Source organism: Vipera berus (genome assembly GCF_964194415.1).
Source record: "Vipera berus genome assembly, contig: HAP1_SCAFFOLD_410, whole genome shotgun sequence".
Taxonomy (NCBI): domain Eukaryota; kingdom Metazoa; phylum Chordata; class Lepidosauria; order Squamata; family Viperidae; genus Vipera; species Vipera berus.
Genome location: NW_027673373.1, coordinates 1,383 through 26,616, shown reverse-complemented (window position 1 = coordinate 26,616; position 25,234 = coordinate 1,383). Strand labels below are relative to the sequence as shown.

General features: G+C 44.1%; 1 protein-coding gene across 1 annotated transcript; it reads right to left on the bottom strand.

Moving 5' to 3' along the window:
* Nucleotides 1-401: 401 nt before the first annotated feature.
* LOC308679394 (protein NLRC3-like) lies at nucleotides 402-24,159 on the bottom strand (the record flags this gene model as incomplete). Its single annotated transcript, XM_081347009.1, has 15 exons — nucleotides 23,581-24,159; nucleotides 20,460-20,605; nucleotides 17,408-19,151; nucleotides 16,176-16,262; nucleotides 10,894-10,977; nucleotides 10,593-10,676; nucleotides 9,372-9,455; nucleotides 8,429-8,512; nucleotides 7,471-7,554; nucleotides 6,645-6,728; nucleotides 5,349-5,432; nucleotides 4,183-4,266; nucleotides 2,779-2,862; nucleotides 1,806-1,889; nucleotides 402-485 (listed from the first exon to the last, which is right to left on the bottom strand). Coding segments are annotated over exons 2-15 (2,762 nt in total), but the record flags the coding sequence as incomplete, so codon positions are not given.
* Nucleotides 24,160-25,234: the final 1,075 nt, after the last annotated feature.

Here is a 25,234-nt window from a genome sequence, read left to right as displayed (position 1 = left end):
GGGGATGGTCCTGTGCAAGCGGCCGGCACTTAAACAGAGTGAGGATGCACCAGCCATTTCTGCAGCCCGGTTGCAAACCCCTCACAGCTCACTAGTGGGCCATGGCCCAGCGGTTGGGGACCCCTGGGCTAGAACTAAAGACCCCATGGAAAAATGGGGGGGGGGGTTTCTCCCAGAGGACATTTACTCTGAATGCAACACTATTCAAACAATGACCCATCTTTTACAGCGCCCCCTTGGGATCGACATGCACACAGAATGACGCGCCGGTCGGACATATCCCTGGCATTCACATTTTTAATCTTTTTAAATTTAAATTAAGAATGCTCCCCTTTATCCCAGTTCCTGCCTTTCTCCCACGAGAAGAGAGATCTCCTTATGGGGGAGAGGAGATTACTTACTCCAAGACGGCCAGGCTCTTGTTAACCACCAGTGCTTCTGCCAGTGCGGTGGCCCCGCTCGCCCCGACTGCTGCCACCTGCAGGCTGCAAACAAATCAGCACTTTTAAGAGGGCTCCAACTATGCCAGTTTCGCATTCGGCAGAGTACTAATACTGTGTAAGAGAATATTTGTAGCTCAGGGTTAAAAGGAGGGGTCCTTGGTGTTCTCTGGGCTTGGTGGTTGGCTTGAAGACATTTCATTACCAAACTGGGTAACATCATCAGTGTGAGGAGGTGTGGGTTGGTGGAGGTGTGGGTTGGTGGAGGTATGGTGGGTCAAGCTATTGTACATAAACAGAGAGCAAACTCCATCTTTCCTAGTACTGATGATGTTACCTAGTTGGGCAACGAAACATCTGCAGCAAAACAATCAAGCTCAGAGAGCACCAAGGCCTCCCACCATTCATCAGAGTGCCCAGGAACTCAGTGGGATAAATGGTCAAAAGAGGGGAAGGTTATAATTTTCAGGCCGAGCGTGAATGCCCGTGGGATTCTGATTTCGACCACAAAACGGGTTGACCTGGCTGCTCTCTCTCCTCTCTGCTTTCCATATTGACACGATGAAATACGTAGGAGAAGCCGGTGAGATCAAAACTGTTCTTGGCTGGCCCTTTTAACGTACAAAATCCCTCTGGAAAAATGAAAGTCCCATTCAACATTTTAACGCGATTTACGCCGTTCAGTTTTCCCGTTCCCAAAAGTACCGCAAGTTTGGTTCTCTGGGATCTGATGACCTCAGGTTTAGAGAAGGAATCTAATCATATTTCATTAAATAAAGTCTTCCTGTGTCGAAAATAACAGAAGGGCAGATCAACCGTCAGGTGGACCTCGAGTTAGGAACACAATTGAGCCCAAGATTTCTGTTGCTAAGCGAGACAGTTGTTCAGTGACTTTTGCCCCATTCTGCAACCTTTCTTGCCACAATTGTTAAGTGAAATGACTGCGGTTGTTAAGTTAGTAACCTGGTCGTTAAGTGAATCTGGCTGCCCCATGGGCTTTGCTTGTCAGAGGGTCGCAAAAGGGCATCCCAAGACCTCAGGATACTGCAACTTGGCCAATTGCCAAGCATCCAAACTCTGATCAGGTGGCTATAGGGATGCTGCAATGGTCATTAAGTGTGGGAAAACGGTTATAATTCACTTTTTCAGTGCCATTGTAACTTCAAATGGTCACTAAACCAATGGTTTTAAGTTGGGAACAACCTTGAGGAACTCATCCACAGCAGTCACGGACAAGTGGCGGGTCAACTGTGCTTGGCCAGACTGAAGTCTTGGGCCAACAGTAGCTGGTCTCTCCCACCGAAGGCTTCCGCCCGCCTCTCTTCGGACTGACGTGCTGCCCTTCTGCATAGCAAAGAAACTTACTAGAGAGCCTCAAGCGTTGAGTTCACCCGCAGAGCAGAGGCCAAAGCAGCCGTTCCTTCGTCCCCGATGGCATTTTCTTGTAAGCTGAGAGACAACAAAGGCAAAGGATTAGTTTACTTCACAGCTCAAGGCTGGTGGAGATTTGATTATTATCGGCTCAAAAGTGGAAACGTTTGACCCATACCCGCAATGTAAGAACAGTTTTGAAAATGATGAAATTTGTGAAGATGACTTCTTGGATTAGAGGGGGGGGGACACTACATTGATGGTTGACTGGAAACATCTTATAGAATTTTTGCATAAAGTTTGCGTAATGGGAGTCTACCTATATACCAGGGGTAGGCAAACTTGGCTCTTTTATGACTCGTGGACTTCAACTCCCAGAATTCCTGAGCCAGCCATGCTGAGGGGAAAGGGAGAGGTTTCCAAGCTGAGCCATGCTGGCTGAGGAATTCTGGGAGTTGAAGTCCATGCGTCATAAAAGAGCCAAGGTTGCCTACCCCTGACTTATACCTAACTCGAGTCTTCTGAGCAGCCAAGAATTCTTTTGAACCAAATCAAATCCTGTTCTGTGCCTTTCGTTCAACAGAGGCCTTTTATGTGAGGATTCAAAATGGTAGCATCAACGTGCTCTAAATGGCTGGCTTCACACGAGCTAAACTTAGTGAATTTTAACTTGAGTTAGTTGGCTTTGTGGGTTAGCATGTTGCGCAATCCCTGTCTGTTTCACTAAATTAGGGTTGGGTGTATGAAGCCCAGTTACCACATGGCAGGAGCCCACTGCTGGGATATACAGTATAATATTTATTAAATATTTAATACGTCATTAAAGCAGGGTCATCTCAAAGCATTCGGCTGCAACACAAATTCTGACATGTCTAAATCAATCCTGAGATTTTAGAAAAGCGGGTTTTTTGTTTTTTTCCATTTATTGTAAAAAAACTATTCGTGTGAGATCTAGATGAAGACTTACTCCAAGATGGTCAGGCTCTTGTTGCATTGTAAAGCCAAATTCAGGGCCTTAGCAGCTTTGGCCTGAATGAAATTCCATTGCAAGCTAAAAGAAGAGAGAACAATCAGAATAAAAGTCAAATCTTCTAAAATGTATCAGTGCGGAATACGGGAGCTGTGAGTCTAAATTGCTGTCCTACTATAGGTCCCAAGTGAGAAGGTGACTGCCCCATCCTTTCTCCAAAGTACTTTCCCCAAATCCTCCCTTGAGTGAAGTTTGGGGTTCCAGTTATTCAAGGTGAAGGAAATGTTTTGGTTTTTTTTAAGAGTCAAAATAACTTTTTGTCTCTTAAATAAGTACCTTATATGCCCAAGGATATTCCTGGGACAGCAAAGGCGACTAACAAGCACGTATTAGAGCGCATAACACCAAATAAAAGAAAAGAAGAAATAGGGGTGACATGATAGCAGTATTCCAGTATTTGAGAGGCTGCCACAAAGATGAGGGGGTCAACTTATTCTCCAAAGCACGGGAGGGCAGGACAAGAAACAATGGTTGGAAACTGATCAAAGAGAGAAGCAATCTGGAATTAAGGAGAAAGTTCCTAACAGTGAGGACAATTAACCAGTGGAACAGCATGCCGCCAGAAATCATGGGCGCTCCATCACTAGACAGTCACTTGTTTGATATGGTATAGGTTCTCCTGCTTGAGCAGGGGGCTGGACTAGAAGACCTCCAAGGTCCCTTCCAAATTTCTATTCTATTCTGTTCTGTTCTATTCCATTCCATTCCATTCCATTCCATTCCATTCTATTCTAAATATGTCACTGGAAGGCAAAAATCACAAACTGTGTCTTACTTATTTTGGCCACATCATGTGGGGGAATTCACTGGAGATAGCAATTATGTTTGGAAGGGTTAGCGGTAAAAGACAACCCGGCCATCAAAGAACACGGTGGCTGGAGACCAACAAAGCTGACCCCAGCTATAGCATAGAAAAACTCAAGCAGTGCAAGATCAGAAAAGGCGTAGCGACCTGGCCCACAGAATCGCCAAGAGTCAGACGGGACTGGATGGTTAACATCATCTTCATCAAGGCCAAGGAGCAGCTTCAACTCAAGGAAAGTGGTTTGGGGAAGCAACTTTGCAAATTGGACCACGCGCTTCATACTGCAAGGTCTGATGGACAACTCCTACCCTTTTGTGAGAGGCAGAGCTTATGCTGTGGATCTGCTTCCTCCCCCACGCACTATTTTTACAATCCCCTGGAGTAGGAAACTCAAGAGCTTCTGGGAGATTCCCGTCCCCGGTTGGTGTCCTGCACTTGGCTTTGTATTTCAGACACACGAGGCCTAAATCCCCGGATGAGGCCATGCAAAAAAAAAAAAAGCAAACGCCACCCGCGCCCAAGTTCCCACAGCTCACTGTAGAGAAGTCAGGGCTTGGTTCTCCTTCAACGCTTGGGCAATGGTGTGGATCCCTTCGTCATGTAGCAAGTTGGCCGCCAAGCTGGAAGAAGCCCCCAAAGAAAGGAGAGTTAGAAAGGTGCATGGGTGCTAGGGAAGATTTAGCTTCACAGGAGCGTTTCAAAATAATGTAATATACTCATGCCTTCCTGGTTCCTAGCCCTAGGCCTTTAACTGAGACACCAACTTGGGTCTCAAATTAAAACTACCAAAGGAGTAATTAAAATAGTCAGCTCCCAAAAGCTTTGATATGGTGCTATGACAAATGTCTTGCTCTTTGCGTTTAGATCTTTTTGAGAAATACAGGTGTTCCCCAGGTGTCCCAATAAACCAATGAAAGACATCCTCAATACAGGTAGACCTGGACTTACAATGCACAGAATGGGACAAATTGCCTCCAGCCAACTCACTGTGGCCAACTCACTGGAGGACAAGTCACCACAGCCGACTCGCTATACATGAATACATAAATAGCAGTATTCCAATATTTAAGGGGCTGCCACAAATACGAGGGGGTCAATCTAGTCTCCAAAGCACCGGAGGGCAGGACAAGAAACAATGGTTGGAAACTGACCAAAGAGAGAAGCAATCTGGAATTAAGGAGAAAGTTCCTAACAGTGAGGACAATTAACCAGTGGAACAGCATGCCACCAACTCCATCACTGGAAGTTTTTAAGAAGAGGCTAGACCAGGGGTAGGCAACCTCGGCTCTTTTATGACTCATGGACTTCAACTCCCAGAATTCCTGAACCAGCTCAGGAATTCTGGGAGTTGAAGTCCATGAGTCATAAAAGAGCCGAGGTTGCCTACCCCTGGGCTAGACAGTCACTTGTTTGATATGGTATGGACTAGAAGACCTCCAAGGTCCCTTTCAGCTCTCTTCCGATTCTGATTTGCTGGGGGACAATTGAACAGTTCTATTTAATTATTTGAAATAGATTTTAAAAAATATTTTAATTTTTGCCATTCACGTTTCATTCTGTCCCTCCTTTTGCATCCTTTCTTTAATTATTCTCTTCCACAATCTCTTGATATATTAGTGTAATTCTTGTCCCACAGCAACTTGTCCAGCCATTTGTTACAAAGTGACATGTGAAGTTTGAAGTCGAACAAGTAGGGACTCACTCCAGATCCTTCAGGCTACGATTAACTCGCAGAGCATTGGCGATGGCTTGGGCTCCCTCTTGGCTTATGGAGTTTTCCCGTAGACTTTTTTTTAAAAAAAAAAAAAAAAAGGGAAGAGAAAAACCATTATTGGTTTTTTTGTAATACCTTCGTTTGGTACAAGACTCCAGTCTGACTTTAGAACGTAGAAGAGGACGGAGATACCTGCATCCTCACAATTCACTTTTGTGATGACTTAATAGCTAATTATTTTGTTTATACACCCCAACAAGAGGATGACAAAGTAGGCACGAGGGATGAATGATCCAGATATCTCAAGCAGCTGGTAATCTTTAGGGAGGTATAATATTATGAGTGTAAGCGTGCCACTACAAGAGAAGATTCGTAGCTCAGGGCTGAACTATGGAGTCCTTGGTGCTCTCTGAGCTTGGTGTCTTTCTTACAGACATTTCATTACCAAACTAGATAACATCATCAGTGTTAGAAGGGAGTGGGCTTTGTGGAGAGGAGGAGGAGGAGGAGGAGAATTCTGAGTTTGGTTGCTTAGTTGTTTTCTTGCAGACGTTTCATTACTAAACTAGATAACATCATCAGCGCTAAAAGGGAGTGGGGTTTGTGGAGAGGGGGACCACTATGGGGTCCTTGGTGCTCTCTGAGCTTGGTGTCTTTCTTACAGACATTTCATTACCAAACTAGGTAACATCATCAGTGCTAGAAGGGAGTGGGGTTTGTGGAGAGGAGGAGGAGGAGGAGGAGGAGGAGGAGGAGGAGAATTCTGAGTTTGGTTGCTTAGTTGTTTTCTTGCAGATGTTTCATTACTAAACTAGATAACATCATCAGTGCTAGAAGGGAGGGGAGGAGGAAGATGACTATGGGGTCCTTGGTGCTCTCTGAGCTTGGTGTCTTTCTTACAGACATTTCATTACCAAACTAGGTAACATCATCAGTGCTAGTAGTGAAATGTCTGCCAGAAAACAACTGAGCTCAAAGAGCACCAAGGACCTCACAAACGCAAATGTGTGGGATCATCACTGTTGACTTTGGCCGATGGGGTAAGTCATCAAAGGGCCAGGTTTGAAGACCCCTGGCCTAGACATTATCTGAAAGTTGGAGACTATGGATACTCCTCACCTCACAACAGTTTGTTTAGCGAACTGTTTACGACAACATTGCAATGAGTGACTTGTGAGCGTTTTTCACGCGGTATATTCTAAATATTCCTCCTTTGAGAATTGTAGGTAAAGGTCAAAAGACTTTCTAGGAGTTGGTGCTGGGTACACCGCAGGGTGGACCTACTTGAGGCTGGTGAGACCCTGGTTGCAGCAGAGAGCACGTGTGAGTGCTGTCACTCCGGTGTCGCTGACAGAATTGCTCTGGAGACTGAAACACACACAAAACCGGAAAATGAGCAGGATCTCTTCCTAATTGTACCGTTCCTGTTCTGTCAAGTTTTTTCACTTAACAACTGCAGTGATTAATCAGTGGAAGAAGGGCTTGCCTTCAGAAGTTGTGGGTGCTCCATCACTGGAGGCTCTTAAGAAGAGACTAGACAATCACCTGTCTGAGATGGTATAGGTTCTCCTGCTTGAGCAGGGGGCTGGACTAGAAGACCTCCAAGGTCCCCTCCAGCTCTATTCTGATTGATTTGATTGATTAACTTGATAAGCTTGGCAAAAAAAGAAAGGCTTAAAATTGAGCATGATTCACTTAACAACTGCCTTGCTTAGCAATGGAAATTCTGGTCTCAATCATATGTATTTATTTATCTCTCACCTTGATTTTTGCAAGCAACCCGAAGTGGCAAACATATACACAACACACCGTCCTCCTCCTATTTTCCCCACAACAACAATGACCCTGTGAGGTGGGTTGGGCTGAGAGAGGGACTGGCCCAAAGTCACCCAGTTGGCTTGCATGGCTAAGGCAGGACTTGAATTCACCGTCTCCTGGTGATTGGCCCAAAGTCTTCCAGCCGGTTTTCATGGTTAAGGCGGGACTAGAACTCCTCACCTCTTGCTTTCTAGGCTGGTGCCTTAACCACCATATCAAACTGACTCTGTAGTCTCTTTCCAAGGACAGAGAAGAAGTCACCCCAACAGAGAGAGATCAGCAAGCCACTTACTCCAGGGTTAGAAGGGTGTGATTCAACCTTAGTCCTTCAGCCAAAGCTGCGGCACCCATGTCACTGACACAGTTTCCCGACAAACTAAAGGAAGAGAAATGTCAATAAGTCACCAGTTGATTTTAACCTGCAGAAGGACGCTTGAACCATGATTATAATTTAAGTTTCCATTCCACCTGATGGATAGAGTTATCATCTTGCAAAGGGACAGAGATTCGTTTATTTAAGAACATTTATATGGCTGCCCAACGAACTCTTAGTGTCTCTGGGCAGCTTACAAAGATAAAAATTCAATATAAAAACAATTTAAAAAGCAACAACCCCACCCCCCAACCCCACCCTCTCGGCAACATCAATCAATCAAATAAGCCGTTTGATGGGCTCCATCCCTTTCTGAGGTCCCCAGGTCTGTTGGCAACTAGCATGTACACTTATATATACCCCATGGATACACACACACATATCTACACTTCAGCATGTAAAACCATGTCTTCAGGCCCTGAGAAAGAGCCTAAAAGGGGGGGGCAATCTTTTCTCTGGAGGCATGATGTTCCACAGGGGCATGTTCTTCTTGGTTCTATGAGATGGACCTCCTTGGGAAAAGGGATCCGTAGCATTCCCTGTCTCCCCGCTCTGGTGAGTTGGGTAGATGTGACCAGGAAAAGACAGTAGGTGGAGCCCAACCAAGTGGATTCTAGTGTGGCACATTCTGTTCCCCAAGAGAAGCCTTCTAACGGCTTCGTACGTGGTCTAAGTCCTACAATAGGTGTCTGATGTCCTGACGCCCATATAAGGTGACTGAGTTCACGCTACAATATCGTTATTTTCCCCCTCTGCAAATCCCCATGGACCGGTCTGCCATCTTATGAATGGCCACCATCTATGGTTAATTTCCCCTGCCGCGAACCCTGTTGCCACCCCAGGACTGAGGGGAGGCATTCCGTTTCTCACTCCTCACATGAGGTCCCTCAGGCCCCAGTTCTTCTTCAGGGCTTCGGCCAGCTGCTTTGAACCTTGCGGTCCCACCCCGTTCTTCTGGAGGCTGGGAAAGGAGAAGGAGACCGTTAATGGATCCAGACATGCAGCATTGTCCTTCTAAGTGGTGACTCTCTACTTCAAAAGAGGGCAAACTTGAAGGGAGGGCCATGGATGTGGAGGGTCAGGAGGGGGGCTTTTCTCATTTGAGGAAGGGGCCTGTCACCAGCTCTGCTTCTCTCACTCTCGCTCTCTCTTATCCTCTATTTAACTCTCATTTAGCTATCATCCATCCATCTATTCATCTATCATCTATCTAACATCTCTCTATCCTAATCTATCTTTTCTGTCTATTTATCTATATCTGATCTATCTCTCTATCATTATCTATCTATCTATCTATCTATCTATCTATCTATCTATCTATCTATTTATCATTATCTATTTATCTATCTCTACCATTTATTTGTATCCCATTTTTATTATTTTTTCCATTCAGGTGACAAACTTACCTAATCCTCCCTCCCTCCTCTTATTTTCCCTACAACAGCAAACCTGTGAGGTGGGTTGGGCGGAGAGAGAGAGAGTAGCCCAAAGCCACCTAACCGCCTTTCGTGGTTTCTCGCTTTCTAGCCTGGTGCCTTAACCATTAGACCAAACCGGCTTTTTTAATAGGAGAAGAGCAGATTAAAGGCCCCTCTGCAGAATGGCTGACTTGGAATAGAGGCGAGCAGTCCAGCAGGCCAACATCGTTTGCCCAGCCCCGCCAGAAAGGGCCGGGACGGATCAGGACCTCCCAGCGCTGCCTCAGAGGACAAGGGGATGGTCTCAACCGAAAAGCAGCTGAGGGCCTGCAATGCCAGCTGTTGGCCGGGAAGGGAGAGGGGTGGGAACAATGCAATGTGGCAACGATGGGCCAAACTCACTGCAGAGTCATCAGAGTTTGGTTGCTGACGAGCACCTCCGCCAGGCCAGCTGTCCCTTTGTCCTTGATCAGGTTGTTTTGGAGGCTGGAGGAAGAGAATGACCACGTTAGAGGCCTTCTGGGTCAAGGATCCAGGTAGTCCTCAACATACAGCCATTGTTAGGAACCACGCAAAGTCATAACTGTGCTGAAGAAAGTGGTTGATGACCAGTCTTCCCACTTACAACCGTCATAGAGCTGGGGAGCCCTGGTGGGACAGTACTGCAGGCTAACTCTGCCCACTGCCAGCAGTTCGATCCTGACCGGCTCAAGGTGGGCTCAGCCGTCCATCTTTCCGAGATCAGTAAAATGAGATCCCAGATTGTTGGGGGGCAATAGGCTGTTTCTGCAAACCGCTTAGAGAGGGCTGTAAAGCACTGTGAAGCGGTATACAAGTCTATTGGCTATTTCATTTCATTTCATTTTATTTTATTAAACTTATATGCTGTAGCTGATCGGATGTTGCATTAGGAGCCCTGGTGGTACAATGGTTAGAATACAGCATTGCAGGCTAACTCTGCCTATAACCAGGAGTTCAATCCTGACCGGCTCAGGGTTGACTCAGCCTTCCATCCTTCCGAGGTCAGTAAAATGAGGACCCAGATTGTTGGGGGGGGGCATAGGCTGACTCTGTAAACCACTTAGAGGGGGCTGTAAAGCACTGTGAAGCAGTGAAATAACTATGTATGATTGACTTGCGAGGCCGGTGTGTTGTGCAATTAGCTCACATGGTGTTACAAGATGGTAGGTTTGTTGTCACTGTGAGTTGTGGGGGGGGGCACGAAGGGAGGCTCAGCCAATCTCACTGTATACATGTTGTACTTTGATGATAAAGGTTCATTCATTCATTCATTCATACATAAGCTTAAGTGATATGCTATAGCTCTAGCATCCCCACGGGCGTCCGATTAAACTTTGGGCGCTTGGCAACTGGCATGTATTTGCAACGGTTGCAGCATCCTGAGCTTACACGATCACCATTTGCCACCTGCCCAGCTGGCTTCCTGCCAGCCAGGCCAATGGGGGAATCTGGATTCGCTCCCGTAAAAAAGATCATAACATTGGGGAATGACTCATTTTAACATCCGCCTTGCTTAGCCATGGTCCCAACTGAGGTTGTAAATCGAGGGTCGCCTGTACAAGGCTTGTGGGTTCAAGGCCGAGAAAGTGGAGATCTCCTTACTTTAGCGCAAGCAAGTGCTGGTTGTTTTTCAAGGAGTCAGCAAGCGCCTTCGCCCCGTTGGGCCCAATGGCATTACTCCGAAGACTAGCAGAGGTAAAGAAAGGAAAATTAGCGGCACACCAATAATCTCCAGACTTTGCTATCGGCTCGGAAGTAGGATTTTTAAAAGGCTTTTAAAAATACGATGAATTTTAAGCAGAGATAGAGATTTCTCCTTTTGGGGGCAGGCTCAGCTCAATGGCAGCCAGTTGCCGACCCCTCTCATAGTGCCACAATGTTTTTAATCCCACAAAATACTTACTCCAGAGCTAAAAGGCTCCTGTTGACCATCAGGGATTTAGCGAGAGCTTTTGCTCCTTTCGTACCAATCTGGTTTTCTGCCAAGCTGCCAAAAACAGGGAGTTTTAAAACACAGTTATGTTAAATAGCGGGTTCTTTGGCGCAGGAATGAAGACGCGAAGCTGAGGACAAGGTAACTCATCATTTATTTCATGCAGAAACTGTACTGGGGAAATGGCTGCAACTAGCCACAATATATAGTCTAGCCCAGGGGTCTTCAAACTTGGCCCTTTTATGACTTGTGGACTTCAACTCCCAGAATTCCTCAGCCAGCTTTGTTGAGGAATTCTGGGAGTTGAAGTCCACAAGTCATAAAAGGGCCAAGTTTGAAGACCCCTGGTCTAGCCCCTAGGCGGCAGCCAATAGGTTTGAACCAACCATTGCGTTGTGGCCCCGACCCCCGCGCCTGTCTTAACCGAGGAAGAGGACTCTGAGGATGATGGGGAGGAACTGGCAAGGCCTCCCTCTCCGGGACCCTCTTCTCTGGCAAGGCCTCCGTCTCCCTCGGGAGGCCGAGAGGAGCAGCCAGTGCTTGAACAGCTGCAGCAGTCTAGCGAAGATGAGTCATGGCTAGACCCTCGAGAAAGACGCAGGGCCAAGCGTCTGCAGCAACGTAGGTTGGGTAGGAGGGCCAGGGAGTAGCTGAGTCATTGAGCCACACCCATTGAGCCACACCACATAAGGTATATAGGGGGTGTGGCTGCGCTCAGAACTTTGTGACGAACAATAGTTTCAACAACTTCGGGTCACGTCTTTGGGAACTCTGCTTCTTGTTTGAAACCTTGGTCTGCATTCTTGGCAACGCTTCTGTACATCTGCTAATGAACTCTTTGCTTGGATGTTATCTCATTTCAGCTGAAGTATGAGGTAACGAGCTTATGTTGCTGCCAAGACCTTATCAGTAGGCAATTAATTAAAGCCTGTAGCATTAACTCTTGCCAGTCGTGCCTGCTTGTCTGTCTGTGCTCCGGGAGGGGGGAACAGAAGACATTGCCGCCTGGAGATAGCCAATTGCAGCACAGGAGACCTGTAGTCTGGGTTGCTGGAGAGCCGTTAGCTGCTCCAGCAACCCACGTGGTATTCTTTAAGAGCCCAGCACATAACAAGTTAAAGGCCTTAAATATATATGGCATGGGTCCGGAATACCTCGGGGACCACCTGCTGCCGGCGTCGACCCCCCTCCGCCCCGTGCATTCCCACAGAGAGGGCCTCCTCAGGGTGCCTCCAGTCAGAGAATGTCGGCTGGTGGCCCCCAGGGGGAGGGCCTTCTCTGTGGGCGCTCCGGCTTTGTGGAATCAGCTGCCGGTTGAGCTCCGGATGGCACCGGATCTCCGCTCCTTCCGGCGCGGGTTAAAGACCCATTTATTTGAACAAGCTGGCCTGGCCTGATGGGGAATTACTTAGGGTTTTAATATTTATATATATTTTTTATTGTTTTTATTGTGGGCAATAATTTAATTCTTTTTTAACTTTTGTACTTTTGTAGTTTTAAGATATGCCCTGTTCACCGCCCTGAGTCCTTCGGGAGAAGGGCGGTATAAAAATTTAATTAAATAAATAAATAAATAAATAAATAAATAAATATATATTTAAGTTCATTAGGCGTGCAAATTCTGTCCATCAGATATTGCAATCATTTTAATTTAAATATGTTGTTCTCATGTGCAGTATGGCTTTGTTGTGAAGTTGATGTTGTCTTATGGGAAAGGGATCAGACCCTCTCCCAAATCTCTGAAATGAATTCAGATTAACTAAAATAGAGGTGGGTTGTTGTTGTTGTTGTTTTGTTTGTTTTTTGAGGTCCAGCATGAGCAGCAAAGGAAAGCTAAATGTGAATTTATTTATTTTTTTTATTAGAAGAGCTGAAAGAGGCTTCAGCCTTGGTGAAAAGTTATGGTTTCACCACAAATGAGCAACTGTCGCACTGGAATTTGTGTAAGTCTAGGATACTGCACCTAAAAGAATTTTGTGTTCAACTGAAGCAACTCTATAACCCAATCGTTGACAAGTCATTTTCGATCTCCATCGCTCCATCCTATCTGTAAGTAATTATTCCAAAAAAATATAGTCTTCTACTTCAAATTATAGTGTCAGAGGAGATATCAGTGGTCATCAGTCATAAGAAACTGCATTATTCAATATTTGCTCTTTACTGTCTTACAAGTAATATAATAAAAGCCTTGGAACATCAAGAAAAGTGACAGCCACAAAGAATTTGTCTTTCGTGCCTCCATTTGGCACTGCTAGAAATCAACAGAGATAGGATCTCTAATAGACCCACCAAGGGAGGAGAAGCAGAACATCAGTCATCTTCCGTCTCTGTTACGGGGTGGCAGTCTTGTCAGAAGGGGGAGAATGACCATGATTTCATCCCAAAACAAGGATAATTTCTTCCCCACCTAGGGGATAATTCTGCCAGCTGCTAATCATTTCCAAACATGGAAGCCTACATACAAAATGCCCATGTTCAATCTGTACAGAGAATGAGAGAAAGAGAGAGAAAGAGAAAGGAAGAGAAAGAATGAGAAAGAGAGAAAGAAAAAGAGAGAGAGAGAGAGAGAGAGAGAGAGAGAGAGAGAGAGAGAGAGAGAGAGAGAGAGAGAGAGAGAGAGAGAGAGAGAGAGAGAGAGAGAGAGAGAGAAATTGTGTTGATGAGAAATACCTGAAAAAGGTGAACTACTTGGGGGTTTGTATTGACAAACACAAACACAAAGCTATTTCAAAATAATTATGTGCCTCTCTGGAATGGTATTGAAACGGACTTATTAAAATGGGATAAAACTGCATTTATCACTGGTAGAATTTCTGTAATTAAGATGGATGTCTTAATACAAAGATGCTTTTTTTTTGTTTGTTTCAGACATTACCAATACTTGCAACTGATACTCCATTTAAACAATAGCAGAGGGGTATTATTCTAACTTTATATGGCAAGTGGGGTGGGGTGGGGGAAACCAAGAATTAGATACAAACTACTGCAAGATGTTAAGGAAAGAGGGTTTAGCCAATTTGAAACCGTATTTCAATGCTTGTCGCTTGGTCTGGCTAAAAGAGTGAGTGAGCCTCCAGAATAAGAGGCTACTTGATTTAGATTGAAGGTCACGAATTAAGATTTGGAGGACACGGTCATTGATGGTATGACAAGGGTAAAGGAAATGTTGATTTCAACAATCACTTTGTTAGACGTGCTATTCTAAGAGTTGGGAATAAATCTAAAACAAGGTTTTCTACGAAGATGCCTCTTTGGCTATCCCTCCAGGAAGCTTTTTTTTTAAAAGAAAAGAAATGATGGCGAAGACGAACTGGTGGACTTAAGGTAAAATAATATCTTTTAATTTTGGTAATCCTATCCTCAAGCCTAAGGAAGAGCTAGAATCAGAAGGACACGCCTGCCACTGGTTTACATATTTACAGCTGAAAGAGAGATTTAAATGAGACAAAAAGAGCTATGGGTTTGACTTTGTTAAAAATGAATCGGAAACCCTACTGTGCGGTAGTGATGAATATATCATTGCTAAGATCTATAAAATGTTATTGAGTTTGAATTTGGAAAATTAATATGTAAAGCATTGTATGATTCAGCAGGCTAGGAAGTTTGGATATAATGTAAAGCTTGAACAATGGGAGAATATGTGGATGAAAGGTTTAAAATTTACATTAAATTACAATTTAAAAGATTTTTTTTTAATAAGGTGATGTATTGGTATTTAACACCAGATAAGTTATCAGGAAGGTATAATGGTACTTCAGATGAATGTTGGAAATGCAGATGTAAAGAAGGGACTTTTTATCATTTATGGTGGACATACGATAAAGCAAAGAAATATTGGAGTAGGATTCATATTTTAATACAGAAGATTCTTAAAGTGACTCTAAAGATAAAATCAAAAACTTTTCTCCTGAATTTAATGGAAAAAGATTTGGGGGGAAAATGGAACTTTGATGTTATATATATTGACGGCAGCAAGATTATTCTATGCACAAAAATGGAAGGATGCTTCAGTCCCCACAATGGATGCAAAAGCTGATGGAGTTAGCAGAGATGGCTAAACTTGACTGCTTTGATTAAAGAAAAAACAGAAGTGCCTTCGTTTCTACTTTGAAACCGCTTCTGGACGTTGTGCTTGAGATGGAAAAAAATAAAATTTTGATTTTGGGTTTTACTGATTAGATAGATCCGTTGTTATAGAAATGGCTAGTTTATACTATTATGTAAAAGTAAAACATTGAGGTTTGATATTACTATCTTATTCTACTGCACCAGAGGGAGGTGGAAGTCAATGCCTTTTATTTTTTTCCCTTCTTTTCTACACTTTTCTCTTCCTTTTTCTCTCCCCTATTTTTCCTCTTATGTGCTTTTGGTTGTTGTTTTTTTGTATTTTATATTATAAACTAATTAAAAAGGAATATATATATATATATATATATATTCCTTGGTGGAGCCTTGGTGGAGCAGTGGGCTAATGCCTCCTTAAGTAACACCAGCTGCCTGCAATTAGTGCAGGTTCGCATCCCACCAGGCTCAAGGTTGACTCAGCCTTCCATCCTTCTGAGGTAGGTAAAATGAGGACCCAGATTGTTGGGGGCAATTAAGCTTTGTAATGATGCCGCTTGGGGTGTGTGTGTGAAAGCCCTAATATGCAGGCATATACATAGAATGAAGGCTACTGCTAAGTTTGTAAGCCGCCCTGAGTCTTCGGAGAAGGGTAGCAGAGTGAGCGCCTGTTACTCGTCCCAGCTTCTGCCAACCTAGCAGTTCGAAAGCACGTAAAATGCAAGTAGAAAAATAGGGACCACTACGGTGGGAAAGTAACAGCGTTCTGTGCGCCTTTGGCATTTAGTCATGCCGGCCACATGACCACGGAGACATCCTCGGACAAGCGCCGGCTCTTTGGCTTTGAAACGGAGATGAGCACCGGCCCCTGTTGAAACGTCACCAACACACCCTCAATCCTACACAGGAAAAGACCCGAATACGCCAAGACCTACATAATATATATATATATTAATATATATATATATATATATATATATATATATATATATATATATATATATATATATTAATATATATATATATATATATATATATATATATATATATATATATATATATATATATATATATATATATATATATATATATATATATATATATATATATATATATATATATATATATATATATATATATATATATACACATACACACACACACACACAGAGAGAGAGAGAGAGAGGTACCTGATTTTTTGAATCTGGCAGTCTTTTCCGCTCAGCACGCTGCCAAGGAGGTCCATGGCACTGTCTTTCAATTGGTTGCAATCCAACCTTGCAGGGGAGAAAAAGAGAAAACAAAGCATTTTTAATTAATCCAAGGAAGAGAAAAGGAAGAAATGGATGTGTTATTTCAGTGTGGATGGAGAAATGTTGGGGTGTTGCTAAGTGGCTGTCAGAGCATTTGGCCAAAGGGGGTTGGATGGAAGGAAAATTCACAGAGGGCAAACCCACGCTATCATCTGTCTTGAACGGTTGAGTTGAATAGGAAGGTCAGGAGTGGACAGAACAGAGAGGTTTCAAGCTGTGGTTTCCCTCGGTCACAAAGATGTCTATGGAGATGCTCAATCATCTAGGTCAGGGCTAGGCAACAGTGTCCCTTTTATGACTCCTGGACTTAAACTCCCAGAATTCCTGGCTCAGCTTGGAAGCCTCTCTCTTTCCCTTCAGCACGGCTGGCTCAGGAATTCTGAGAGTTGCAGTCCACGCGTCATAAAAGAGCCAAGGTTGCCTAGCCCTGATTCTAGGTCAAGGGTTCCCAACCGGGGGTGCAAGACGATATTCCAGAGGGTACAGAAACTTGGGCACAATTCCTTATTCTGAACTTTTGTAAAGGGCGCGAGAATATGTCAGAAGCGTTCTAGGGGTGCGGGGTATAGAAAAGGTTGGGAACCACTGATCTACGTAGGTCATAGGTTGCACTTTTTTCAAGCTGGACCTTCTTGGGTTGGTTTTTTTTGTTTGTTTGTTTGAAAGCGCTGCAGTTCTCATCAAGAAGCTTCTTCTGAACTGAAGCTTCTTGGATGAGAAGCGAAATGCCTTCAGGCAAAAAAAAAAAACCCCAAGAAACTCTAGTTGACTTTTGAAAAAAGTGCCTTGGGGACCCGAGCCACAGAATGTCTCAGAAACAATCCAAGAAGTGTTATGGGGAAGGGGATAAAAGTAATGAATGGGGGGGGATCTAATTCACCCCAGCCATGGAAGGTCCAGGGGGATGTTGGGCCAGTTTGTCCCTCTCAACCCAGGAGGTGTGATGGTGTCGTGGCGAAGGTTCCTGTTGTGGGGGGGGGAAATATGAGGGAACACTTTGTGCACCACCATGAGCTCCTGAATGAAAGTCAAGATATGCATCTAACAACTATCTAAATAACCAAGTTCTGGTGAACCCCATCTCATTTCAAACCCTGTGCAAGACCTACCTGAGACTGTGGCAGTAAAGAAGCTGGGAGAGAAGACTTTGCAAGATGTGATAAGTGAGACAGTTGGAGAGATTGGCTTCTTCCACACATGCCTCTGATGTCTGTAGAACATAAGCCAAGGCGGAGCAATTAATTGGTGTCAACATTCCAGCCAAGTTCTCGGTTTTCAAGGCCTCCTCAATGTTGGCAGCCTCCTCAGTGTGTTGAAGCTCATGTAAGCACCGCATGAGGTTCACAGTCCTACAGGAGACAACTTGGTCCACTCCCAGGAAATTCTGGAAGAGTCCGACCACATGACTTCGGTAGCCGTGGTGTTCATCCCTCACCAGGAACCAATCAGACAAGACTTTGTTGACCTGTGAGGAAAGGAGACCAACAAGGAAGCGTATAAAAATGTCCAAGTGTCCATCCTCGGATTGTAAGGATCTCTGGATGGCATTTTTTACATGGTTGACAAAGCCCAGCTTGGGCCAAGACATGCCGCTTTCAACGAAGAGGTCAAACAGGGCACGCTTTGCCACAGAATAATAATAGGTAGCAGCTAGATATTCCTGAAAAGTTAGGTGGGAGAAATAGTAGATGACAGAAAATGGAGTCTCTTCCTTAAGCAAGATCCTACTGGACAAACTGAAGTGGAGGGAAGAGAGGTCAACTCCATAGGCTTTCATGTCCTGCTCAAGAAACATGTACTTTCTCTTGATCAGGCCGTAAAATGCCAGTCGGCCCAGCCCACTCATCATCTTCTTGCAGTTGTTCACCATAGGTTCAATCCGGAGGACTTCCTTCGGCTTCCCTTGCCAATCACTGCACAGCAATATTTTAAAGTAATAGGAATAGATTCCCGACAAAGTCTTAGGAACCGCTGAAGTTTCAGGAGACAGATCAGCACTCTTTAGTAAATGGCCCATTGAGAATCCACAGATGCAGCAAAATGCTGGCACGGTGCAGAGGGCATACAAGGACCTGTTGGTCTTGAGTTGTTCCATCACGCCATCTGCTAAGCTTTGGTTTTCAGTGAACATGCGATCTAAATAGTTTTTGATTTCCGTATGTCCAAAACCTTGTACCTCGGTCATCCGGTCCACAAGACCGCCTGGGATTTGCCTGGCTGCTGTTGGCCGGGAAGTAATCCAGATGGACGTCTCTTGCAACAGGTTGCCTCGGATGATGTTGGTGATTAAGTTGTCCACTTGGATTTCCTTCTGGAGGTCTGTGCAAACCGCCGTGTTGGAAAAATCTAGAAGCGTCTTGAATTCATCCAGCCCATCAAGAATCAGAAGGGTTCTGGCACTGCTCATCACAGGAAGAAGGCTCTGATCCATTAAATGGGGGGCTGCCAGCCTGACCAGCTTCTCAGCCGAGAGCTTTTCGTAAGCGTTCAGCTCCCGAAAAGTGAGAGGCAAAACAAAGGTAAATTTTTTGCTGATTTCTCCCTTTGCCCAAGCGTGGACAAAGAATTTGACCAAGGTGCTCTTGCCGATTCCTGCCACACCGATCGTCGCCAAGATCCTAGGAGGTCTGCTGAACTTGGAGAGAGGCAGGAAGAGCTTGTCCAAGGGGATCTTTTTGGAGACGTTCCTTAAGCCGTTAGTGGTTTCCATCTGTATGAAATCGTGTTGCTTCTGCTGGAGATCGCTCAGCCCTTCCAGAAGGAGGAGATCGGTCAACTTCTCCAAAGGGATGAGTTCTGGGTTAGCACCACACCAGGTCTGAAGACCCTCCATGTGCCTTTGGACCATTGGTTCTGTGAAAAAAGAAGGAAGAGAATGACCTAATGACAAGAGATTCAGGAAGGGTCACATCAGCCATTGGGGTATTTGTCTAATTACAATACAGGCCGCAGATGGCTGGCAAGACCTTCGCTATAGTTCAGTGGGGCTTATTGTGTAGTGGGTCCGACGCAAGGAAGAGACGCCAGCTGGTGTGTGAGTTCAGCTCTTTATTGGAAGGGGGTAGTGAACTGGGGAATGAGGGTTACCTGGCCTCCTTAAATACCTAGCCAGGTAAGCGGACAGCCAATGGGGTTGGCCCTAGGTTTCCCGCCGAAACTGGGTTTCCCGCCAAAACCGTTCAGGCCAACGCCCCCTGGTGGCTGTTGCTATGCAGGTGCCTGCATACATAACAGGGCTGATGGGGAGGGCTCGCTTCTACATACATTCTGTCTTTTCCATGAATCAAATAGTATGATGCTCAGCACGGAAAGATGCAGAGGAAGTCACTTGATAGTTAAGGCTTTGAAAGGTATAATAGTTAATCCCCTCCCAAACTCTGAATTGAAAGGACTGAAGACAACGCTTTCAGTCAGTGTTGGCTTCAATGGGAAATGAAAGTTCAAGCGATATCCTCTTTATATATTTAGAATGTCCCATATGGGGAAGAACCCTAAACCAATATCCATACAAGGCTAGGAGTGGCTGAAGCATCTTGAAAGAGTTGTGGGCCATGAAGTAAAGGTTTTGTTTTGGGTTTTTTTCCCCAAAAGTTGTTCTCATCTTGAGATTAAAGACTAGCAGGACAAACTCTGCAAAACTGTCCAGATGACTCACATACAAAATTAGAGGAGGAGGAGGAGGAGGAGGAGGAGGAGGAGGAGGAGGGAGGAGGAGGAGGGAGGAGGAGGAGGAGGAGGAGGAGGAGGAGGAGGAGGAACAGCAGCTTGGTTGCTTGGTTGTTTTCTTGCAGATGTTTTATTACCAAACTAGGTAACATCATCAGTGCTAGAAGGAAGTGGGCTTTGTGGAGTGGAAGAGAAGGGAGGAGGAGGAGGAGGAGGAGGAGGAGGAGGAGGAATGATCACAAGATGTAAGCTTTTCCAAGCTGTTTTTTTGCAATTGACAACATCCCGTCAGTCAACTGCAAAAGGCAGCTTCATCTGGAACAGCTTACAGCCTACAAGTTTACCTTTAACACCGTCAAAGAATGTCTGCCTATCCCAGGTCTTTGGGAAGAACTCAACAGGTGGGCAAAAATGCCAAAGCCAGTCTAAACATTTGGCTGGCTGTGCAGCCAGCCATAATAAAGAAGGCATCCCCTAGTAAGACTATCTACTCACCATCCATCAGAGGTTTGCATGGATCATTAGCTGCAATAGGGCGTTGACGGCATGTAGCAGACAAATTCCACCACGTTCACCCTTCACAACCCTCCCTTTGATGCATTACATGGGACGTCTTACTGGAAAAGCCTTTATCCACGATTCTGAAGGAGGGAAAGGAAAATGATTATTGCTAAGGCAGGAGATGAAAAAAGGGAAAACAATCAATTCAATCATTTTAGCACATCACTGTTTCTTCTCTCTGTTTCTATTGTTGTACATTTTTTTTAAAATCCCATTTATATCCCACCCTTCTCCGAAGACTCAGGGCGGCTTACAATCTAAGCACAAATCAATGTGCTTAGCACATTCTATTGTCCTAATAACAGTGCCCAACTTTACCACCTGGCTAGTACCTTATAAGAAAAAGTCAGAACATCAGAAGAACAAAAGGACTTGATCGATCCCAACTCCCCATCTTTATCTATCAAGGTTGCCTCCAAGAACAAAGACAAAAGTAGGTCAGCCCCATCTGAGATGGAAAAATACTCAGGATTATGGTCTTCATACAAAAACAACTTTGTCTAGAAACCTGGAGCTCAGCAATTGCTGATGCAACATCCTCACTGCGGTGCTCAGTTGTGGACACCTAATGTTGATAAATTGAACTTTTTTTATCGTTACACTGTTGGACAATAATTGGTAAAGTGAGCAGAATTGGCCGGAACAGGGCTTTCATTTTTCCCCCCAGCATCCTTATTTGCTTTTCTAATCACTTCCCACTATTTCACCAATTTCCAGTCTTCACTCCTTCCCTGTCTCCTAAACTCACATTTACCATCTCTTGTAAATGGTACTTTTCAGGCCATTTCCCTTCACCTAGACTTACGTTTCAGAGCTCAACTGATGAGAACCCTTGTTGGTGAGAAGGATTAGCAAGGAAGAAGCCACATGGAAAACAATGTTCTCTTACTCCCTACATTGATGTATCACTGGATATACCTGGCATCATAGCAAGAGAATTGGGACCTGTGTTGATTGGTGATTAGGACAAGGCATCTTCTCTGATTGACTATTTGATCAGGAACGCTAAGCTGATTACATTAACTGTGGTTGCAATTTGTTAAGCATCTTACCTCCTCCTCCTCCTCCTCCTCCTCCTCCTTCCTCTTCCTCTCCTCCTCCTCCGCCTCCCCCTCTTCCTTCCTTCCTTCCTTCTTTCCTTCCTTCCTTCCTTCCTTCCTTCCTTCCTTCCTTCCTTCCTTCCTTCCTTCCTTCCAATCTTCCCCTCCCTATTAAAGTTACTTGAGGCAGAGTGTAGTCTGTAGGCCCAAGATATGAATGCCTTATTGAAATAACACCTTGGAAAATGACTTGGGATAGCTGGATAGAAATTTTTTTTTGCAATAGTGCGATTGTTAAAATGTTTAGTGACTACCATCAAGTTTTTACCAAGTTCCCCACCTACTAAGATAGGTGCCAGCAAGGGTAAAAAGCTGGAAAAGTAAATTTCTGCTGGCAGTTCAAGAATGGAAGAGCAGCATTGGAAAATACGCAATGATGACAAAACGGATGGTGTGTATATGTATGTATGTATGTATGTATGTATGTATGTATGTATATATATATATATATATATATATATATATATATATATATATATATATATATATATATATATATATATATATATATATATATATATATATATAATTTATTTATTTATTTTAATTCCATTTATATCCCGCCCTTCTCTGAAGACTCAGGGCGGCTTACAAGCTTAGCAGTAGCCTTCATTCTATGTATATGCCTGCTTGTATATATATATATATATATATATATATATATATATATATATATATATATATATATATATATATATATATATATATATATATATATATATATATATATATATATATATATATATATATATATATATATATATATATATATATATATATATATATATATGCATAACTGAAACTGGACTAAATTAAAGCAGGAATGGGTCCCTTATGTAGCAATATAGCACCCAGCAGTCAATTTTGGTTTCTAAGCAAAAGAGTTAAAAGAGATCAATTTTAAAATATCAGATGAAATCCTGTAAATAAATAGTAGCAACAATCTCCAATATTTCAAGAAAAGCAAAATACTTCAGTCATCAGTGGCTTGGGATGGTGAAAGGAAAAAAAGAAAAATGAGCTATTGAAAATTATTATATTTTAAGGTTTTTCTTTTTTCACTTTCATTGTCCCCTCTTTTCTGCATTTGTCCTCTGTGTCCTTTACTGTCATCTTGAAGAATGACTGAACGTGTAGGATAACATTTCACATCAAAGAGAAAATAGCGCACAAAGCTAGGTCTGCAAAAGGGTGATGACTCAGATAGAGACATCATCTCTTCGGGGGATAAAAACAACAACACAAAAACTCCTTGGTTGAAGAGCTCTGCCAGGCAACACACACAGGACTCAAGTCTCCAAAAACAAAAACGAATTTGCATTTTGTATCATAAATACTGTTAGGATTCTCACTCTCCATTTTGTGAAGCTTCCCCAGGACTTGGTTTTTGTGATTCTGGGTCAAAACTACAAATGTTTCTTGCAAACTTCTTTAGCCGTTTCTCCTGCTGTTACTTTAAATTTAAAACTTCACAAAACTATCCCACATCGATTGCACACACACCCCCGTGTATATCGGCACATCAGTGACCACAAAATGCTATGATGTGACTGCTGTCAGAAGTCACACAACCATTTTGAGCCTTGAAGGAGCAGGCCAAATCTTGGCTACACCATTGTCAGGAGTAGCTTGCCTTCCGTGTGACTTTTGGCTACCTTACCGGCAGAGAAATCCAGCTTCTCCAACTGACTTTGCTTGTCAGAAGGTCGCAAAACGGGATCGCGTGACCCCGGGACGTTGCAACTGTTGTAAATATGAGTCAGTTGTCAAGCGTCGAAATTTTGATCACATGACCCTGGGGATGTTGCAACCATCGTGTGAAAAACGGTCACAAGTCACTTTTTTCAGTGCCGTCGTCACTTTGAATGGCCACTAAATGAACTGTTGTAAGTCGAGGACGACCTGTACAATTGGGAACACAGATTTAATCTCCTACCTTCTCTGTAAATACTTACATTTCTTCAAGTTCCTGCAGGATTTCTTGGAGCTTTCATTTTCAAGCCAACTTCCAACTGCGGAAAGCCGAAGGTCTGGATTTTGAGCGCTTAACTCTTCAGCCCGTATCCTTGTTTAGAAGAAGTCAGTTTTGAACCGAGATATCCTGTCTTGATCAGGGGTTTCCAACCGCTGACAGTTTTTATGATAAAAGGTGGATTCAAGTCTTTTTTTGGATGCCCTCAGTCCAAGAACAAAGTTGGGATGAGGCTAACTCATGTTTTAAGCAACCGTTTTTTTTTCCGTCTCACTGAATTGCTGACCGGATTCCAGCAACGTTGCATTGTCTTTTTTTTAATGTTTTTTTTTTGTTCAGAGTTTCACTATATACACCTCTTCCTGTGCTGCGGGTCTAATTTCATCTTCCTTCCTGTTTGCTGCGCAGGCTACAAGACAACCTGGTGCAGTGAGGTGACCACCGAGGAGCAACGTGACAGAGAGTGAACCACAGAGTGTCTTGGTTGATGCTACCAGACTGTGTCAAAAAAAAAAAAGAGAGAGAGAGAGAGAAATCACCTCCCTTTTGGATATTTGATGTGAAAAATCAACTAGGTGGGACCCCATTCAATCAGTTCAGACAGAGTTATGATTCCAACAGAAGAGAATATTTGTAGCTAAAGGTCCTTGGTGTTCTCTGGGACTGATGTTTTTTTTTTGGCAGGCATTTCATTCCCCAACTACGTAACATCATCAGTGCTAGAGGGAGTGGGGTTTCCACTCTGTTTATATATATATATATATATATTATTTTAATTCCATTTATATCCCGCCCTTCTCCGAAGACTCAGGGCGGCTTACAAGCTTAGCAGTAGCCTTCATTCTATGTATATGCCTGCTTATTAGGGCTTTCACACACACCCCCAAGCGGCATTATTACAAAGTCAGCTTAATTGCCCCCAACAATCTGGGTCCTCATTTTACCTACCTCGGAAGGATGGAAGGCTGAGTCAACCTTGAGCCTGGTGGGACTCGAACCTGCACTAACTGCAGGCAGCTGGTGTTACTTAAGGAGGCATTAGCCCACTGCTCCACCAAGGCTATACCAGTGCCACTATACCAGTGCCAGTAGGAGAGAATATTTGTAACTCAAATCTGAACTCTGGAGTCTTTGATGCTCTCTGAGCTTGGTGGGTTTCTCGCAGACATTTCGTTACCAAAACATCATCAGTGCTAGAAGGGAGTGGGGGTTGTGGAGAGGAAGGGGAGGGGGAGGAGGGGGGAGGGGAGGATCCTTGCTGCTCTATGAGCTTGCTTGTTCTCTTAAAGTACCAATAGAAGAGAATATTTGTAACTCAAGTCTGAACTCTAGAGCAGGGCTTTTCAACCAGTGGTACGGGTACCACCCGTGGTACATTGGCACCTAGCAGGTGGTTCGCGGCCATCCTAGAAAAGTGGTAGCGGGGGAGGGGAATGAGCTGAACCGGTGGCAGCACCGCACAAGCCTGAGCGAGAGATGGCTGGAGCTGCAGGGCTGTCAGGGCTCAGCGGAAGCACCAGGATCAACACCAGGCTCCAGCTGGAGCTCGGCACTGATCCTGGTGCTTCTGAGCCCAGAAGAAGCGCCGATCAGCTGGAATGTTGCAGCATCTCCAGGGTCTTGTGATTTACATTCAG